The following is a 17,516-nucleotide window of genomic DNA, read 5'->3' on the forward strand; positions in this document are numbered from 1 at the left end:
TTATGAGCGGAGCTTGTTATGCCGATTGTGTTGTTTTCGAGACGGATATTGAAACGCTTTAAAAAAGCCTTAATGACTTTGAAGGTTAGTGGACCAATCTTTATTTTGAGTACAAAATCGGAATCAGCGTGTCTGATTTACCTAGAAAATACGATAAAAGTTGTACGTGACAGTTATGGTTAAATTTCAAAATAATCTCCTTTGTTCCATCAAATCTACATACTGTATGATCATGTCATGCAAGAACTAGTAATTCTTCAGCCTTAATCTTTGTTCCACGCTTTTTTTCATTCAACTCATGTTTTCTTTTATATTACTCGATTTCCATATGGTAATTGTTTGCTAAACAAGATGTGAACGTCCAAACAAACACACCAGTGGTTTTCAATTTTTATTGTAACTTATACATGACAAAGTTGCTAGCAATCTGTGAACACACTGCACGTAAAGAGCAGACAACACCAGAATGTCTAGAGTGCCTAAATCTCTAATGCTACTAGGCCTGTTTCTTTCATGCATGCTTCAAGGTACAGTACTTTTAATAGGTAAGGAAACTGAAATTTTTACATAATCCATGTTCAGGCATGTTCATGAGAGGGTCAGGTGAGGAGATGGTCTGTTAAATGTAAAGTAGATCAGCTTGTCTCGCTGCCCATGCCATGTTTGTATTTAGCTAATCACCTGTTCAAATCTGCCACCTCTTGTAGAAGGCCTACTCGCTTGCCTCTGATTCTATGAGTGTATGTATTGCCCTTAGATTCCAGCAGAAAATGTGTTAGGTGAACTGGGCAAGGGTTACCGCTATAGCATTGAGACACTGAATGAAGGTCGGATAGCCATAGGAGCGCAGATGCTCGGCTTGGCACAGGGATGCGTTGACAGGACCCTTCCCTATATCAAGGAGCGTAAACAGTTTGGCCAGCCTGTTTTTCAGTTTCAGGTATGAATACTCCTTTACCACCTATCTACATCTACACTAAGTCTTGTCTTTCCCATTATACAGTAATTTATACAGTATTTTATAGCTCTTTTTTGTATTTTAGCCAATGGTTTTCATTTCAGCTGATGAAAGCTTCTATACAGGGCTTGTATTTGCATCATATTTCAAGTCTTCTGCTTGACTTTAATTTGATGAAAAGTAGAGCATCGGTGCCACGCTTACCGTGGTTAGTCTTGAATGCCTCTATTTTTGCAGTAAACTCAGTTTGTGGTGGGCACTGTCTGTCTACTGTCTGTCTGTCTACGCTATCTAATTAAATATTTTGTTGACTAGTTGATAAAAATACCAACTTCTTTAGTCATCTTCATTTAGTCATCTGATAAATGTATGCGATTAGTTACTTGACAACAGATATTTGCTTTTTGTCATAATACCGCAAAGGGAAATTTAAAAAAAGTAGTTCTTTAGGAAGATCGTGATATCCTGCAGCACCGCTGAGTATTCATAACACTATATCACATCTCTGTAATGAGTTCCTCTTAAGTGTACTTACAAGTCATCAGAGCTGATTCTTGAAAAAATGCTTGACAAACATTCTGATTCCAAATATAGTAGAATAAACCTGTAAGCTTAACAAATTCAGTGTAGTATTTCATAGACAATAACTGCTAAGGAGTGACAAGCTAGCCATTCAATGTTAGCTAGCTAATTCAAGCTAGCGATTCAATGTGTAACATACTTGGGTAGTATCTATATCTTGAAGGCAAGCTTTTTCTAGCAGTCAATAAATATTACTGTCTCGCATATCATTGAACTAGTGTGATCTGATCAATTGTTGGTTGGTTGTCTTATGTCGTAGCCTGCTCAGCTGTGAAGTTCATCATGGTCCTTATTTGTTTTGTTTCTGACAGTCAATGCAGCACCAGGTAGCACATGTCATGACTCAGATAGAGGCTGCCCGGCTCCTCGTCTACAATGCTGCCCGTATGAAGGATGCTGGCCTAAATGTCGTTAAAGAAGCAGCCATGGCTAAATATTTCTGTGGCGAGGTAATACTGAGCATTCATTTGTGTTGTGTTATAATATCAGTGTCATTAGTGTATGTGTGGCTAAGTAATACTAAACCTGTGTGTGCCTGGTTAATAGTGAGCTTATAAGCAGCATGTTTTTTCTGGTAAATGGATGCTATACAGTGCTGTGTTATGTAGAGTTTGCACAACTGCTTTTATAACATGAATGAACTACAAACAAATTATATTGTCTTTAAGGATTTCGTAGAACCTTTACCGGAAATATTTTCCTGTGCAGAATATTAATAATATACCGGCATAAGGAATTAGATCAAATTTAATGTTATTAGCTGCAGGAGTATTGGCTGTCTGTCTACCTGTGACAATAAGAGCAAGCAATGTAAGTAACTCTCTACTAGCAGTGGAGTAGAGCTACTGAATTACTTGAAACCTTTGTGCATTCCAAGTAGCTCTCTACTAGCAGTGGAGTAGAGCTACTGGTTTACTTAAAACCTTTGTGCAGTCCAAGTAACACTCTACTAGCAGTGGAGTAGAGCTACTGAATTACTTGAAACCTTTGTGCATTCCAAGTAGCTCTCTACTAGCAGTGGAGTAGAGCTACTGGTTTACTTAAAACCTTTGTGCAGTCCAAGTAACTCTCTACTAGCAGTGGAGTAGAGCTACTGGTTTACTTAAAACCTTTGTGCAGTCCAAGTAGCTCTCTACTAGCAGTGGAGTAGAGCTACTGATTTACTTAAAACCTTTGTGCATTCCAAGTAGCTCTCTACTAGCAGTGGAGTAGAGCTACTGGTTTACTTAAAACCTTTGTGCATTCCAAGTAGCTCTCTACTAGCAGTGGAGTAGAGCTACTGGTTTACTTGAAACCTTTGTGCAGTCCAAGTAGCTCTCTACTAGCAGTGGAGTAGAGCTACTGATTTACTTGAAACTTTTCTGCTAAAATCCTTAGAAAGAGATACCCACACAGCATTCTGACTGTTTGGAGTTATAGTATATTGATGAAAAGCTTTGTACTCCATGGTTTTTCATGTATTTCACCTGGTGTATGCATGGGACAGCTTGAAATAAACATCTTGCATGGTGTGTATCTGGAACAACTTAAAATAGACATCTTACCACCTGATATGTGATGGTCAGTTTAGTCAAGATCGATGTGTAAATCTTGATTAACTCAGCATGCTACATACCATATTTATAAACTTGTTATTAGGTAGCTACCCTGACTACATCTAAATGTGTGGAGTGGATGGGTGGAGTAGGATTTACCAAGAATTATCCAATTGAAAAATACTACAGAGACTGTAAAATAGGTGAGTGTTTATAGCAGAAGCAGAGATCTACTGCATCTTGTCTAATGAGAGATTTATGACCGTTCAGGGTAAGGTCATAAAGAGTAAGGCTTAGTACTAGGGCCGATATCTTTTTTTGCAAATTCTCATAAAGTTTTGGTGAAGCAGTCATGAATATATTATAAGCTATTGTTCGTTACTATTTATAAAATTAAGAATTATTTTGTCTTCTACTTCAGTGACCATTACAAAAGGAGTAGAGAACTCCTTGTATCTCGATTATCACCTATCACAACTACCCCTTTTTCTAACTAATATTCTAAAAATTGTCTGGTTCAAACATTTTATGAAGAGCTTGCCAATTTCCTTAGCACCATTCTTAACACAATGCTTATTCAACTAAGTCATAACACACGGTAAACTACAAAAATACAAACCGCAAGTCATCTTATTTCAAAGTTTCCTGATGTGTAGTTCCCATTAGTAGTTCATTGTGCCTCCCATTACCAGTAAATATTGGTCACCACCTATATCAATGCTTTGTTGTGTCTGCATTATACAGCTTGAAAAGTTTGCATGTCTTTCCATGTGATTTTAGCTTAGCTTCAAATTGGGCTTGATGCACCACTTGTTAGTTGGTTGTCTTCCCATTGCTTGATAACTCAATTATCACTGATATGAATGATACTGAGTTTCTGTTTTAGGTTGTATTTATGAGGGCACAACAAATATACAGTTGAACACAATTGCTAAACACGTCTGATGCCAGAGCAATCAATTCGCTGACAAGCTCTTGTTATATCTTTAAATTCATCTTCCAGGAGGCGCATAGATTAGCCTGTCATTGCTGGTCTATCTATGACCAACTCCTTTTCCATTTATCTGAATGCTTTTTTTTCTCTATGATTTCTATGTCTGTATTTTTGTCTCAGAAACTTGAAAACTACGGTTATAAGATACTCAAATTCAAAGATTATTGGAATACTAAATGTCTTAAAATTAATGAGAAATCTGTCATGTGATTGGCTGGCAAATATGGAAAACCCGTCATATGGTTGGTTGTTAATAAATCAAGTAGTTACGGTGTGTTATAAATTGCCACCGAATTGATAAACAAATTCATTATTTTGTCTGTGCACATCTACAATATATTATATAACACGGTGTGAGGAAATTGACTTGTTATGTCTAGTGCAGAATTATTGTTAATGCAGTTCTTAAAATCTAAAGATGTACGAAAGTCAACTATTCATATGCTTGTGACGTGTACTTGGGCACCGAAAATTTGCGAACAGGGCATTGCTAGAGTAAAGAAAGTTAATGCTCATGGTAGGACAACTACTAAAGTGTGCAAATGATGCTCGGGTGAAGAGCTCTGATAGCATCGGACAGTGTATAAGTTTTACAGCAATAATATGCTTATAAGAAGGCATGACAGCCAGGTGATACCGATAAGTTTTGAACGTGATGCTTGACTTTTGTAGTCCTGATTGTAGAAGGAGTAGCGCAGGAGTTGGTTGGTTTTCTGGAAGAATACGTAGAGGCTAGTCAAAGCATCTGTATTTTTTGCCTGTAATACCAGAGAAATTACTCGACTGTGCAAAAAAAATGTCTTACATTGTCTGAATTGGTGTCTTGGCTTGGAATGTGTGATATCATGCTAAGATCATTGATATAAGTTGTTTAAGTAAAATGGAATAATATTTTCTACTGGTTGTATAGAATGTCAGTGATAATAACAGCCACTTCAAACACAGATTTTATTGGCTACTGTGGTAATATATTTACCACTGTACTTGGTTGGGAGTCATGCTTGTTTAATGTGACACTTGCAGCATTTGTACTTCTGCTTTCTGATTGACTGGCGATAAAAATGTTTGATTTAGTCTCTTCATCTAAAAATTACAAAGATTTAGTGGAACCATTTTTATGCACAATTTAGACTACAGTGACCTCAAGATGGTTGACTGATTGGGTTGACAAATTGTTACGCCTTACCATCATAATGCGCCGATACAGAATTTCCTGTCACCAGTGTTTCTCTACTACTTGCTGAGTATCTTTGCGTAGTTGTGTGAGCAGTCGACTGTGATGGTTTGGATTTGCGTTTAGCCCATCTAGAGCCTTTTCGGCGATGTGAGAACTTTGTAACCCTCATATTTTTCTTTAAAGAAACTGCAGACGCTGTTGTGTTAGAAACCATGGTGAACACGGACAGACTTTGGCCAATACTTAATGTCTCTTGTACATGGTTCCTATTTGTGTCTGTTGTAGCTCTAGGCGCGTGTGTCCTCCGTGATGACTGTATTGAAAAATCCTGCAGCTCATGAGATAGTTTTGAAGAAGATTGCTGAAAGCTTGACATTTGATTTGTGTTTATTAGCTGTTTAGCAACTGTTGCAGCTACAGAACGCGAGTCGCTGTTTGCTTGAGATGGTCTGGAAATTGCCTTCTCTTGTGGTTTTTGTATCTTTTTATCTCGTGTCTTTGTATAAAGCAGCGTGCTAACGAATGGAGTAGAGTCTGATGTAGATGTCTCATATGGTTTGGTGGCATGATCCTCAAAGTAATGCTTACAGTAGACATAGATCAACTTACTGATGATAGACTCTGGTAATGGCTTGGGTTGTGTCATAGTCGCTGACGTTGAACTCACGTTGTCATACACAGCAACCGAACTGTAGTCAGAAGATAAACTGAATGTGTTGGAAGCTTGTGAAATATGATTACTTGGATATTCACCTGATTGTGTTTGTGCTCGTGACGATAACGAACTGTGGTTTGTTGATGAGCTGTCATTTTCCAGTTGATTTGCCACAGTAAGGCAACTGAATGATAAACAGAAGCACATAAGCAAAAAAATCATATCAGAATGTAAAAACTTAAATAGATGAGGAGAAAATAGACAAAAATCCTACTTATTTATAGACTCATAACTATGCACGTCTATGATTGTTGACAGCTATGCAAGTCAGTCAGATTGTTGTAGCTTATTGTGTTCTAAATGAGCTATTTACCTTCAGTATTAGTATGAGTCCAAATCTCCTTATATATGGATAGTATTCACTTCAGTTTTGTTTGTCGTTAGGTGCAGAGGACTCTGGTTAGCTGGTGCTATAGTGTTATTCACTGTTTATGTGAGTGTTGATGGCGATAGGTGAGAGGTAGTCTAGTGATGGTCAGGTTACGGTTCTACAACAAGGCTAATCCAATGCTATAGTTCATGTAACGATGCCTCATATATATACGCTACTGTACGTACACCTCCAACCAACCCTCTAAAGTCTGGGTTGGGGTTAGAATAGCAGTCTAGACGTAAGATATTATGATACAATATACATGTTGATCGATCAACTATTAGTATACAATTAATTGATGTTGCTTCTTTAGTTGCTAGAGATGGAATGAATATAACTATTAGGGTACTTCTGAATAAGTAGATGGACTGAATAGGAGTTGTGTTCCTACTATAGTATTGCTTTGGACTGAGTAGATAATTCCCAACTCCACAATCAAATGGTAGGAATATTGTACACGTATGCAGTGTGTAAGCATTGGTTGTTGATGCATACTTGTTTCCGTTCGTGGGAGATAATATATGCTGTAGGAATGTATTGTAACTGCTAAGTTTCCTACCTATTAACTAATCTCTTGACATTTGCGTGTGTGGGAACATTGCTAATATACAGCTATTTTAAAACATGATTTTCAGCTATAACAAGATGCCTTCTCGGAAGGCGATTGCTAAAGGCTCTTTTAAGGTTTCCAGGTTTGTCTTACAACATTTAGTAATTTTTCAAGTGATATTCTGCCTGCTATGTTTAGATTTTAAAACCAAATGGCAAAAAAAGGTATCTGTAGCGGTTAATGATTGCTTACCGGTAACTTGACTCAAGTATTGAAATTGAAAAAATACTTGCACAATTACTAAAAGTATATTACAATAGCATTACGCTTTATCCACTAAACTCTGGAAACTAGTTAAGGACAGAAAACTGTTGGTTTGTGGACTGTGTTTCTGGGTAGTTGAAATTATAAAAAACTTTATTTCATATGTGAAAGGCTGGAGGAGTTGTATATATATATAGCAGAGACTTGACTTTTCTGATCTGAAGTTTCCACGTAATAACTGACGATGACATCTCTTACTCCAATTGACTCGTTAAAGTTGAAGCGTTGTTTTGGTTGGATATTTCAGATGCACCAGCCAAGCAGAGATTGGGTATGCCTTTTTGACAAAAGCTGGTATTGATTACTCATTGAGGACTCTCTCAACACTGCTCTTTTTCAATATTTCAGCAATACAATAGCAAAAAATACTGACATTGTATGAAAAAAATTTTTTTCAAAAATCAAGGTGGAAATTGTATACACTAAAATAGCCTGTATGTTTAGAAAACCAACCAGTAATTGTAATAAAATTGCAAGTACAAAATGGTTAAACAAATTTTATACACAACTTGCCAGAACCGCTGACGTTACCATAGCTGGTATGAAGTATTTTGTGATGCCTTTCTCAATGTGATAGACTGAGACATTTCGTTTTCTTGCTGTTCATAGCAAGTTACTAACTTCTTGTGAATAGATTCATCAGTCAGATAATCCAGCTGTTATAATTTTCACACAAACCTGTACATTTTCAACTAAAAACTATGTAACGCTTTGTGATTCTATAAAATATTAACATCAACAAAACTAAATGAGCTGTTAACTAGCAGTTGCATCTTTGGTGTAAGATAAGATTTCTGTACTATAATAGGCTTGGATTCAACGATTGAAGCTTCGTTGACTTAGATAAAATAGATAAGATAATTTTACTGCTATAAGATCCTGAGAACATAATTTTACCTTTTTCAATATATTCTTGTTTTTAGCACAATAAAAAAACATGTAGTGTATATATGATTATGTATTGCCAAATAAAATAGTATAAAATTACATTTGCAATTCCGATTCATTTTTCATCTTTTCATATAAGTTCATTCCGACAATGTGATACTTCAGAAAACAAAATTGTCTTTCTCTTTATCGTCAGTCATTGACAGTGTATCAATAGTAATAACAACAATTTATCATTAATATGCTACACAGATATTGACACCGCTATGAACAGCACTTACATGAATATCTGTAAAATATCTGTAAAAACAATATCTGTAAAAATATCACTTTCTGCTACAGACAGCTTTCTGCTACAGACTACTTCCTAGTATAGACCACTTCCTGCTACAGACTGCTTCCTGCTACAAACTGCTTCCTGCTACAAACTTTCTGCAACAGACTACTTCCTACTACAGACTATTTAAAGCAGCTACATATATATATATATATATATATATATAGCAAATTTGTGCAAAGGTTTGTAAAAAGAACTTCAAGTCGTAAGAATGCTGACTGCTAGTAGGCATTTATTCATTCTATAGGCTGGAGCAGCTTATTACTCTCTATCTAATGTATTACCTAATCATACATGAAATATCTTGAAGATTCAGCATCAAAAGGGTCCAGATCGCACATAGTAAAACTAGCATTTAATAAAATATAGATAATAAAATAAATACTGCAGAAAAGTTATATAGGTCACTGCAGAAAAGTTTTATAGGTCACTGCAGAAAAGTTATAAATGTCACCGCAGAAAAGTTATACAGGTCACTGCGAAAGAGTTATATAGGTTGCTGCAGAAAAGGTTTATAGATCACTGCAGAAAAGGTCCAGTCAAGTACAAAACATAATGGATAGTATAGCATTGAGCAAAACTCTAGCAGCCAATATAAAAAATGACCTGTGTGGGTTGACCATAGCAGAGTCTATAAACTACTGCAGAGAAAATGGTGGCAGCTGGGACTATAGCTAACAAATAACTAATTGCTTGTATTCTGAAGAAAATGTTCTATTGTGTAATCTTGATGGATGGAGCGTATCTTCTCATCGGTGCACTTCCCATACGCTGACCACTAGCACTGTGACAACCTCTCTGCACTGCAAACATAGCAACAGAATCATATAAGGTTAACAGAATCTGACGGCGCGTAATAGAGGAGGCAGCAAACCTTACGCTAGTGCAGGATTGTTGAAATCTGTCATAACATTACTTGATTCAAGCTACCAGAGTGTCATAAGCGATTCTTCAATTCAATGGATGCAGTATGTCCGTGACACCAACATACTACATCTACCATCACATATTTCAGTTTATAAACTTTCTGTTACTACAACCTTCAATTAACTATCCTGACTTCTCCACACTACTATTAGATTAACAACTTTTAACAAATTTTTACTCAACTCACTCAATAATTCCTGATTTCTACCTTGTTATTTTAGTTTTGACATGTAATAAAAACATCATTTTGTTGATGATTGCTAATGCAAATAAAAAGTTATAAATACTTACATTTAAACTGTGGAAACTAAAGTGAGGAATGAAAGAGATGAAATAAAAATCGTAATCCTGATACTTTCAGAGTCTCATGAGAGAGAATATTTTAATATCAACTGTCATAACTGCTTAGAACTTAAATTTAAAATAGGTTTGTATGTTTTCATGTACCTGATCCCAGATTCTTTGTGTTCACGCAAATCAAAAATCCTGATGTCAAATTCTCTCTGATCAACCAGCTGAGTTTAACCAAACTAAAGTAACGTGATAATCTTTAACTGATAGAGTGATACAAAACTCGAGCTAAGTCTAACTTCTTGATTACAGTATAGCGATATAAACCATGTATTCTTGCATACTTCCTCAAAAATAATTTATGACTGTATTTATTATATTATTAAAAGTGAAAACTGAGCCAGTGAGTGTTTTATTGAAGCTTAATTCTGCTACAATGATGACAAGGTGCAATTCCCTATATAGTCAATTGGGTTCATATATTCCCATTCATCAGCACCCCAAGGTCGTCTAACAGCAACATTCAATAAAATGGGCATAAAACCTTTTGCTAAATGTCCTATAAACATACAACCGCTACAACATTTCTGCAATGATCAATTCAATGGGGAGTTATCTCTGAATCTAAATATATATATATCAACCTGCGTTTTTTGTTTGTTATTTGTGTGTCCATTTATAACAATAAAGTTATAGCAACGGACAATTTGCACTGAAATTGAACTCTGAACCTCCAGTTCTGCAGACACGCGTGCTATCCACTCGACAACGCATCAAACTGGCATTACTACAGAATAATTGTGCACACACTTATGCACCTGCCAATCTTTAAAGCCGATTGGTTAAAATAGCGAGCTTCATGCTTCAATTAGCATGCATAAAGATCGTAATATGCGTGTGAAATGATGATGCAATCTTTTTATATAACGCTGGCTTAGAACATGGCTCTTATTATAGTAAATATTTAGACTAGTTCAAGTTACTCAAATTAATTTGGTAAAGAAACTTAGCCAATTAAAAATAAATCTTTATGCAAAAAACTTTTTATTACTTGTGCAATGTCGGGCATTTAGCTAGTATTAGATAAATTTGATGCATGTAGCTTCTATTGTGTTCGACCATACTTGGGAGTTGTCATTTCTGTATATTTTCATTTACTTTGTAAAATCTTTGACTGTGCTGCTGATGCTGACACTCATGCTGTCAACTAGCAATACATGTATGTCATCTTTTTAGGCCCTAAAACACCAAGTTCATCTAATGATCTTCAACATTTTACAAATTTTCATCAATTTAATATATGCAACTACTAAATTTAAATAGCCATTTTTCAACACTACTCCAGCACTACAGTCAGAGTGTTCAGCACACTCTGAAAGGTAATGCAGCTAGTAGGCTATCATATAATATAGACTAAGCATGAAACCTTCTATTACTAGAACCCAAAGAGTTTTAATTAACAAGAATTTACAAACATAACCATGATATGATAGAACTGCCTTTAAGTGCACTCGTGTTGTACAAGGAAACATCCGTCCTACCTGGTGACTTGCAAATCGGGGTTGCAGTGTTGGGTCGTCTCTTGAGACCTTGCAAGGCAGAAACTTGAGCATCTTCTCTAGCAGCTTGATCAGAAAACTCACTGTAAAAATGAACCAAGTGCGCATAGATATCTTCACAATGTTGTAAAATGTAACTATTAAACTAACCTAGTAATAAGTAACTACTATCTCTTTTCTTATATTGATCTTGTTTGACACAAAGAAAACTACATCTATAAGAATAATGATGGTTGGGCATTGCTTATGCTTTCTAACGCTTTATTTGCACGTTATATAATTGGTTGTGTTTTTTCTGGTGCATGTATATGATTTTTTTGAAAAGCTTAGAAGCTTATGCCAAGCATACGTTTCATTCATCTAGTAGAATTCTATATCTGAATGTCTGTTAACTACTTTTTGCAATGATGTGGAGTCAACTGAAACAAACCACTAGTGTGATTAATAACTTTGTAGGGTTAGCAGAGAGCCTAAACCATAGGTGGTGCTTTGTGAGCCTTGTTGAAAAATAGCGATAATAATTTTGAACAATGCTGAGTGGAAAAACTATGCTTTAGACTTTACATCAATGAGAAATCCGCTTCATCTAAGGCACAAGAACTGAGGTAAATTAGAGCACATTCTGAAGGCTGTAAAAACAAACGCATCTCAATACAGCCTCAGTTTATGAAGAAATAAAAGGAGTTGAACCAAGGGTCAAACCAAGGGTCCCACTAATTTGTTTTTTATATATAACAAGAACTCGGGCAATAAGAATTATAGCTAGTGAAGAAATTGTCTTAAAAAATATATTGGATGTTTTTTACAGAACATATCAGACAAGCATAAAAGCAACCTTACAGAGTTTTTTTTTATGAAACTGTAACATACCACACTTAGTTTTCAAGTATTTGCCACAACCTTGTAAACCACAACATACATTCATCCGCCTCATTTTTCATCAATAAAATGTTTCCACGAAGAGCTTCAACTTAGTTTATTAGGAAACAAAAGTATCTATAATGGACTTTGGTCTGTTCGCATATTTAGTTATAGCGATAAAATTATTAGAATGAAAAATCTGCTTCAAACAGGATTTGAACTTACACCTGCCAGCTCTCAGACAGACATTTATCCAATACACTACACTTTCCAACTGGCTACACTATGAAATAAATTGTGCACATACTTTATACACCTGCCAATCTCTCATTGCTTCACGTTTACCAGTTTTAGCTTGTGGAATGTGTGAAGCCATAATAGAAGACAAGTGTGTGCTCATATGTGAAGAAAAATACAAACTATTTCACGACTATTGCAATCAGTGTAGAGCTGTGGTAGGTACTGCAGCTTGTACCAGAATGAATTACACAGAAATAAACAAAAGCCTTAATTTAAAAGTTAGAATAGTAAATGTTGCATATGTTGGTTAAAAGTAAATTTTCTGCCAAAACCTTTTTATTACCTGTGCAATGCTGGGCATTCATCTAGTATATATGTATATATACATGCAAAATTCTCAGTGGTATTTGAATGAGCTTTACAATAACTAAAAAATAATTAATTCTTTTTTGAATAAGAAAAAAAAAGTCTGATTATTGACAAACTGGCATACAGTGGTAAGGTGCACTTCAAGACAGGTATAAATCGCCAGTGATAAAACAGAGGAAGCCAACCGCAACGCTAACCAATAAAGTCAGCAACAAGCATGAAACTGATATATAGTTGTGAACAGCAAATGACATTTTTTGCTAAATCACATGAAAAGCTAAGCAAATATCTAACCGTATACGTCGAACATTTGGAAGAGACAGAGCAGCGGAGGGATGGCGCTTTAAGATGCATTCTTTAAGCCTGAGAGGATACATATTAGCCATTGAAAGCATGAGCAAACAGGTTTATCTCTTTATAAGTCTCAAAGTGGTACTGATAGGTAACAGATGCGTGCGGACCAACAGGTGTACTAGAAGCTTGATTTTACAGTCTGTATGTACCTGGAGCTCCCCTAGGGCTATAGAACAAGAACCTGTTAGTTTTAGAGGACGCCACAGTGTGGAAGCTTCCGGAAACGAGTGACATAGATCGCTTGTAAGAAAAATATCTTGTGAATGGTACAAAATAACCAGGGTGGGTGCTGAACAACCAAACAGTTGGTCACCGCTTAGCTGAATATGGCTATTGACTGGATTTGACAAAGATAAAAAGGTCTTTACCGTATGTCGTATCTTGTATATATTGACAAGAATAGCTGGAGCACTCAGCTAAAAAAATGATTCATAGAAAACCAAACCTGGTATATACAATCATTGTGTCGATAAAAAACCATAAATTATATGTTTTTTTCTCATAATTCTGTCAACAGGTAAAATTTGCTGCTTCATCTATCAAGCTTTTAAAGGGTAGTATTTCTGCTAGCCTTAACACCAAAGGCTAGCAGATTGTTTTAAGGCTAGCAGAGGTACCACCCTTTAAAAACTTGGGAGATGAGGCAAACGATCTTACTTATGGACACTATAAACAAAAATAAATGTTGCCATATTTGTTGTATTGGCCATGCACAGCTCTCCAAACCCCAATTGGCAGTCATCTGTTTACATAAGTCATAAGAAAACTGACACTGACTCCGCTAACAAACATACCGCTGCCACCTTACCTATTTAGCCCTATAGCTTGTAGACAATCGGAAGATGCTGCCTCTGAGGATACCGAAGGCCTCACTGGAATAGTTTGAATGGTGTTAGGGTTGGGATCAGTACACCCCGCTGTGTTCTGCCTGTGGGTAGCATTTATCCACGCCACCGCCTGTATCAGTAAATAACAGCCACCTGAACTAGACTGGGGATTAGGTGTATGAAAGATTAATAGAGACCATGTAGTACAAGTCCATCTTTTCCCTTACATATTGATACTGCTCGCAGTGTACTAGATACCAAAGTACTAGCGATTATAAGTTCCATGAAAGAGTTTCATGGCTAGACAAGTAGTAATACTATGAAAAAGTATACGCTCACCTTTCCTGAAGAGTTGCAAAGCACCGTTGTGACTTGAGGACCAAAGGCCCACCTTTCTCCTTCACTGTTGACAAACTGTTCTGGGGGCTGGTGAAGAGAGGCCGCGCAGACACCAGCAAAGACAGATACAAAAGCCCCTCCTCTAAAAGTCATCCGATGAGGAAATGTAAACTCAGTCGCCGGTACACCGCAGATGTTTTGTTTTATTGAGTATCCTCCAAACTCCATGTCCTGCAAAACAGATATTTGATTGCTTTTTAGCACTCAATATCTACGGTCTACAAAGTTAAATATACATGAACACCACTTCCTACAAGAAGTGTCAAATAGTGGCTACCTATATCATTGTTGTTTATGGAGATGAGTGGAGCAAAGATGAACTCAAAGATGTGATTATAGTTGAGTCGTGGAGTTACCCAATCATGTTACATATTACATGTGCACAAGTCCTAACTATATCATCACAGTTGCATCCATAGCCAAAAACCTTCAAAGAAACGTTGTCACGTTTTGCTGTCATTTGTTAAGTAAAAGCAAGCCTAACGCACGCGCAATGACATATACCTTAAAACCTCTATTTGAACACCGCCTCCAATTGACCACCACTATAGAAGAGTTGAAAAATAGAGCGCCATGGCATTCAATTAGAGGTTTTACTGTATGTCATGTTAAGATACATGTGGTCAATTTAAAAAAGATAACTCTAAACTCAACAGTGTTTGGTATGACTAAAATTTTTCATACCAAATTTGTCATCAACGCTGAGCCGCTCTGGTGGCTCTTCAGGTTTTTCACCTATAGTTTCTGTTAGCACTACTTACTAATTATTTGTCCTGGGCATTTACCGAGTGTATATAGAAATTGAGAAAATAGTCCTTTTTAAAGTCTAGAGGACAAATATGTTTGGGGTACTCATTCAAGTTCTGGCTGAAGACAACAGTCTTGTCAGCATTATACATGTGATTAACAAGAAGGTAACCAGCATATGGTCACAGCATGGGAGAGCTTTTTTACCATGGATACTTCTGTCAAACTTTCCAACTGAAACAGACTTTGTAGTCAATCAGAAGAAAAAACAGCCTGCCACAGCTGGCAATTCAATGTAGTGGGAGGCAAGGCATAACCACTGAATAATACCAAAGAAACTTATCTAACAGCAATTTTCAAGCCTTTCCTCAGCAAAGACTTAATAAGCAACCTTGGAGCTAATCGCATCATCCCAGGTCACCAACTAGAGCAATCACAACAATCAGCAAGCATCGTCCAAATCAGAGAACTGTCTGATAATATTAAAAAATACACACAGTAAATTAATAATTTACATTTGTAGTAAAAGCTAATTTCTGTATTCTACAAAAAGTTGAGAACTTTGCGTTCGACATACAGTATATAAAACTACTTATTTTGGTATTCTAGAGGTGCAATAGTCCATCAATTTACAATAAACATTTGCTGTTCAAGTTGTGATTAGACTGCATCAAAGATAATGACTGGTTCTATGAGTTAATTAGAGACTATCTTTGATCAGCACATACCTTCAACAAGCCTAAACATACGTATAACGAGGAGCAATCTATTCAGAACTCTCTCCTAACTACATCGCAAAGCTTACGGCGTGAGTTTGTTCAAGACAGTTTTAAAAATATTGTCAGCATTATCTAACTCGGTAGTCTCAAAGACCCCATTTGAGAAAAGATAGTAGCCTCTTTCAGCTACCTTTATCATTATTATCATAAACTGACTATGGCTTTGGGAACTGTGCCGATACAAAGACCTTTTTCTACATAGTTTGCTTGACAGAATTACCGTAGACCAGTAGAATAGATGTTTACACAGCATTTAGAAGAAGCTAATATGAAAAGCTTTTAATTTTCCTTGTTTGAGGCATTTGAGACATTGGTAATAATGTATCTGTAGCTGGATTTAAAATTTTATTCTAGTCAACACGAGTAAATATAAAATAAAATTTATGCCAATAGAGCCGCGTAGGACTAGACTTTTATCGCAATAGCCGATGCGATTACGAGAGATAGAGACAGGTTGTATCACGCGTTACATCACTTTGGGCAAGTCTGGGCATGTTTTTTTGGCCTGAGCGTTTTTACCGCGATCGAATTTTTTCGATTTTAGTCTTTAAATATCTTGACATTGAGATCGCCTAACACAACAAACAACATATCAACTGATAGACAAAGAAAAATACTTTCTTTTAAAATCAACTCAAATTTGACGCAACCACATCTTTAACAATCAACTCAATATATAGATTAGCCTCTTGTACTATTTCTAACCACAAACTTTGAAGTTATATAATCAGTTAATATTCATGTGCATAACATAAACTGTATACATGGAGTTATTAGCGTACGTACCGTTGAGGAGGTGTTATGAAGCATGATGTACCTCCCATCGGGGCTTATCTCATGTATTGTCAGACCACCAAGGGAGCTAACAAAATGAACAATATAAATAACCCCTCTATCAGCTCTTACAATTCATTACTTTATGTAGGAAAAGGATAACATTTTAATCTGCAAATTTGCTTTCACAGTATATCAACAAAACGCTAATACTACAAACGTCAGTTCTCACCAGTAGCAGTATCAGGTGGGCTAATGTGCAAGGTATTGGTGCTATTAGCAGTTCGATGGACTACTCAAATCTCTATACTTACTAGCGTTGTACTAGATTAATCCATATTAGATGTAGTATTACATTACAAAGTGATGGTTAGTACTACCTAGTACCTACTACCTGCAGTTGTAATAGGTCAAATTAGCGCAACGGAAACCTTTAAGCAAATCGAGATATGACCTTAAATGGTGCAGCAGCCATATAAAGGATGATACTTATAAAGAATACTAATTAAAAAAATTCTGCTAAATGTATCAAACCTCATCGACTTATGTTTGGTTTTCGAACTATCAATTTTAGACAAAATAAAAGCAGCACGGTAGTGCAAGTATAACCAACAATATTAAACATCAATTTGGCATATTTGTGCTAAAAATTATAAGATTGAGTTGAGATGTTTATGCTCATCAAATTTTAGTCATTGCATTATTGATGATGTATGTAATCATAAAATGTAACCAGCTGTTTATATATTATAATAATAATAATAACAATCATAATAATGTCAGTTAAAAAGCCCTTTTAGAACTTCTACTTGTAAGAGCATCAACGACAACAGTGAGGTACTCTCACCTCTTGGCAGGACAATTCTTGTTGAAATGAACTCCATTTCGTGTGAGACTGGTTAAATGGCTGTTATTGCCTCTCTCTTTGACCTTGAACATTTCATCAAAATAACTTC

The 17,516-nt window shown here is 36.1% G+C and overlaps 2 protein-coding genes across 2 annotated transcripts in view; one reads left to right on the forward strand and one right to left on the reverse strand.

Moving 5' to 3' along the window:
* Window positions 1–4,423, forward strand: part of LOC137385440 (short/branched chain specific acyl-CoA dehydrogenase, mitochondrial-like) — a 17,709-nt gene extending 13,286 nt beyond the window's left edge. Inside the window, exons 7-10 of the mRNA XM_068071904.1 lie at window positions 758–940; window positions 1,852–1,989; window positions 3,179–3,278; window positions 3,962–4,423. Coding sequence (XP_067928005.1) covers window positions 758–940; window positions 1,852–1,989; window positions 3,179–3,278; window positions 3,962–4,020 — 480 coding nt within the window. The 3' untranslated portion in view covers window positions 4,021–4,423. The remainder of the gene's footprint in view (window positions 1–757; window positions 941–1,851; window positions 1,990–3,178; window positions 3,279–3,961) is intronic.
* A 4,628-nt stretch (window positions 4,424–9,051) lies between these two features.
* LOC137385616 (lamin tail domain-containing protein 1-like) lies at window positions 9,052–17,514 on the reverse strand. The gene is made up of 6 exons (XM_068072113.1): window positions 17,408–17,514; window positions 16,573–16,648; window positions 14,201–14,431; window positions 13,843–13,991; window positions 11,193–11,293; window positions 9,052–9,236 (listed from the first exon to the last, which is right to left on the reverse strand). Exons 1-6 carry the CDS (start codon window positions 17,497–17,499, stop codon window positions 9,148–9,150), a joined length of 738 nt encoding a protein of 245 aa, XP_067928214.1. The 5' UTR covers window positions 17,500–17,514; the 3' UTR covers window positions 9,052–9,147.
* Between the last annotated feature and the right edge of the window lie 2 nt (window positions 17,515–17,516).

This window comes from Watersipora subatra, chromosome 1, assembly GCF_963576615.1.
Source record: "Watersipora subatra chromosome 1, tzWatSuba1.1, whole genome shotgun sequence".
Lineage (NCBI taxonomy): Eukaryota > Metazoa > Bryozoa > Gymnolaemata > Cheilostomatida > Watersiporidae > Watersipora > Watersipora subatra.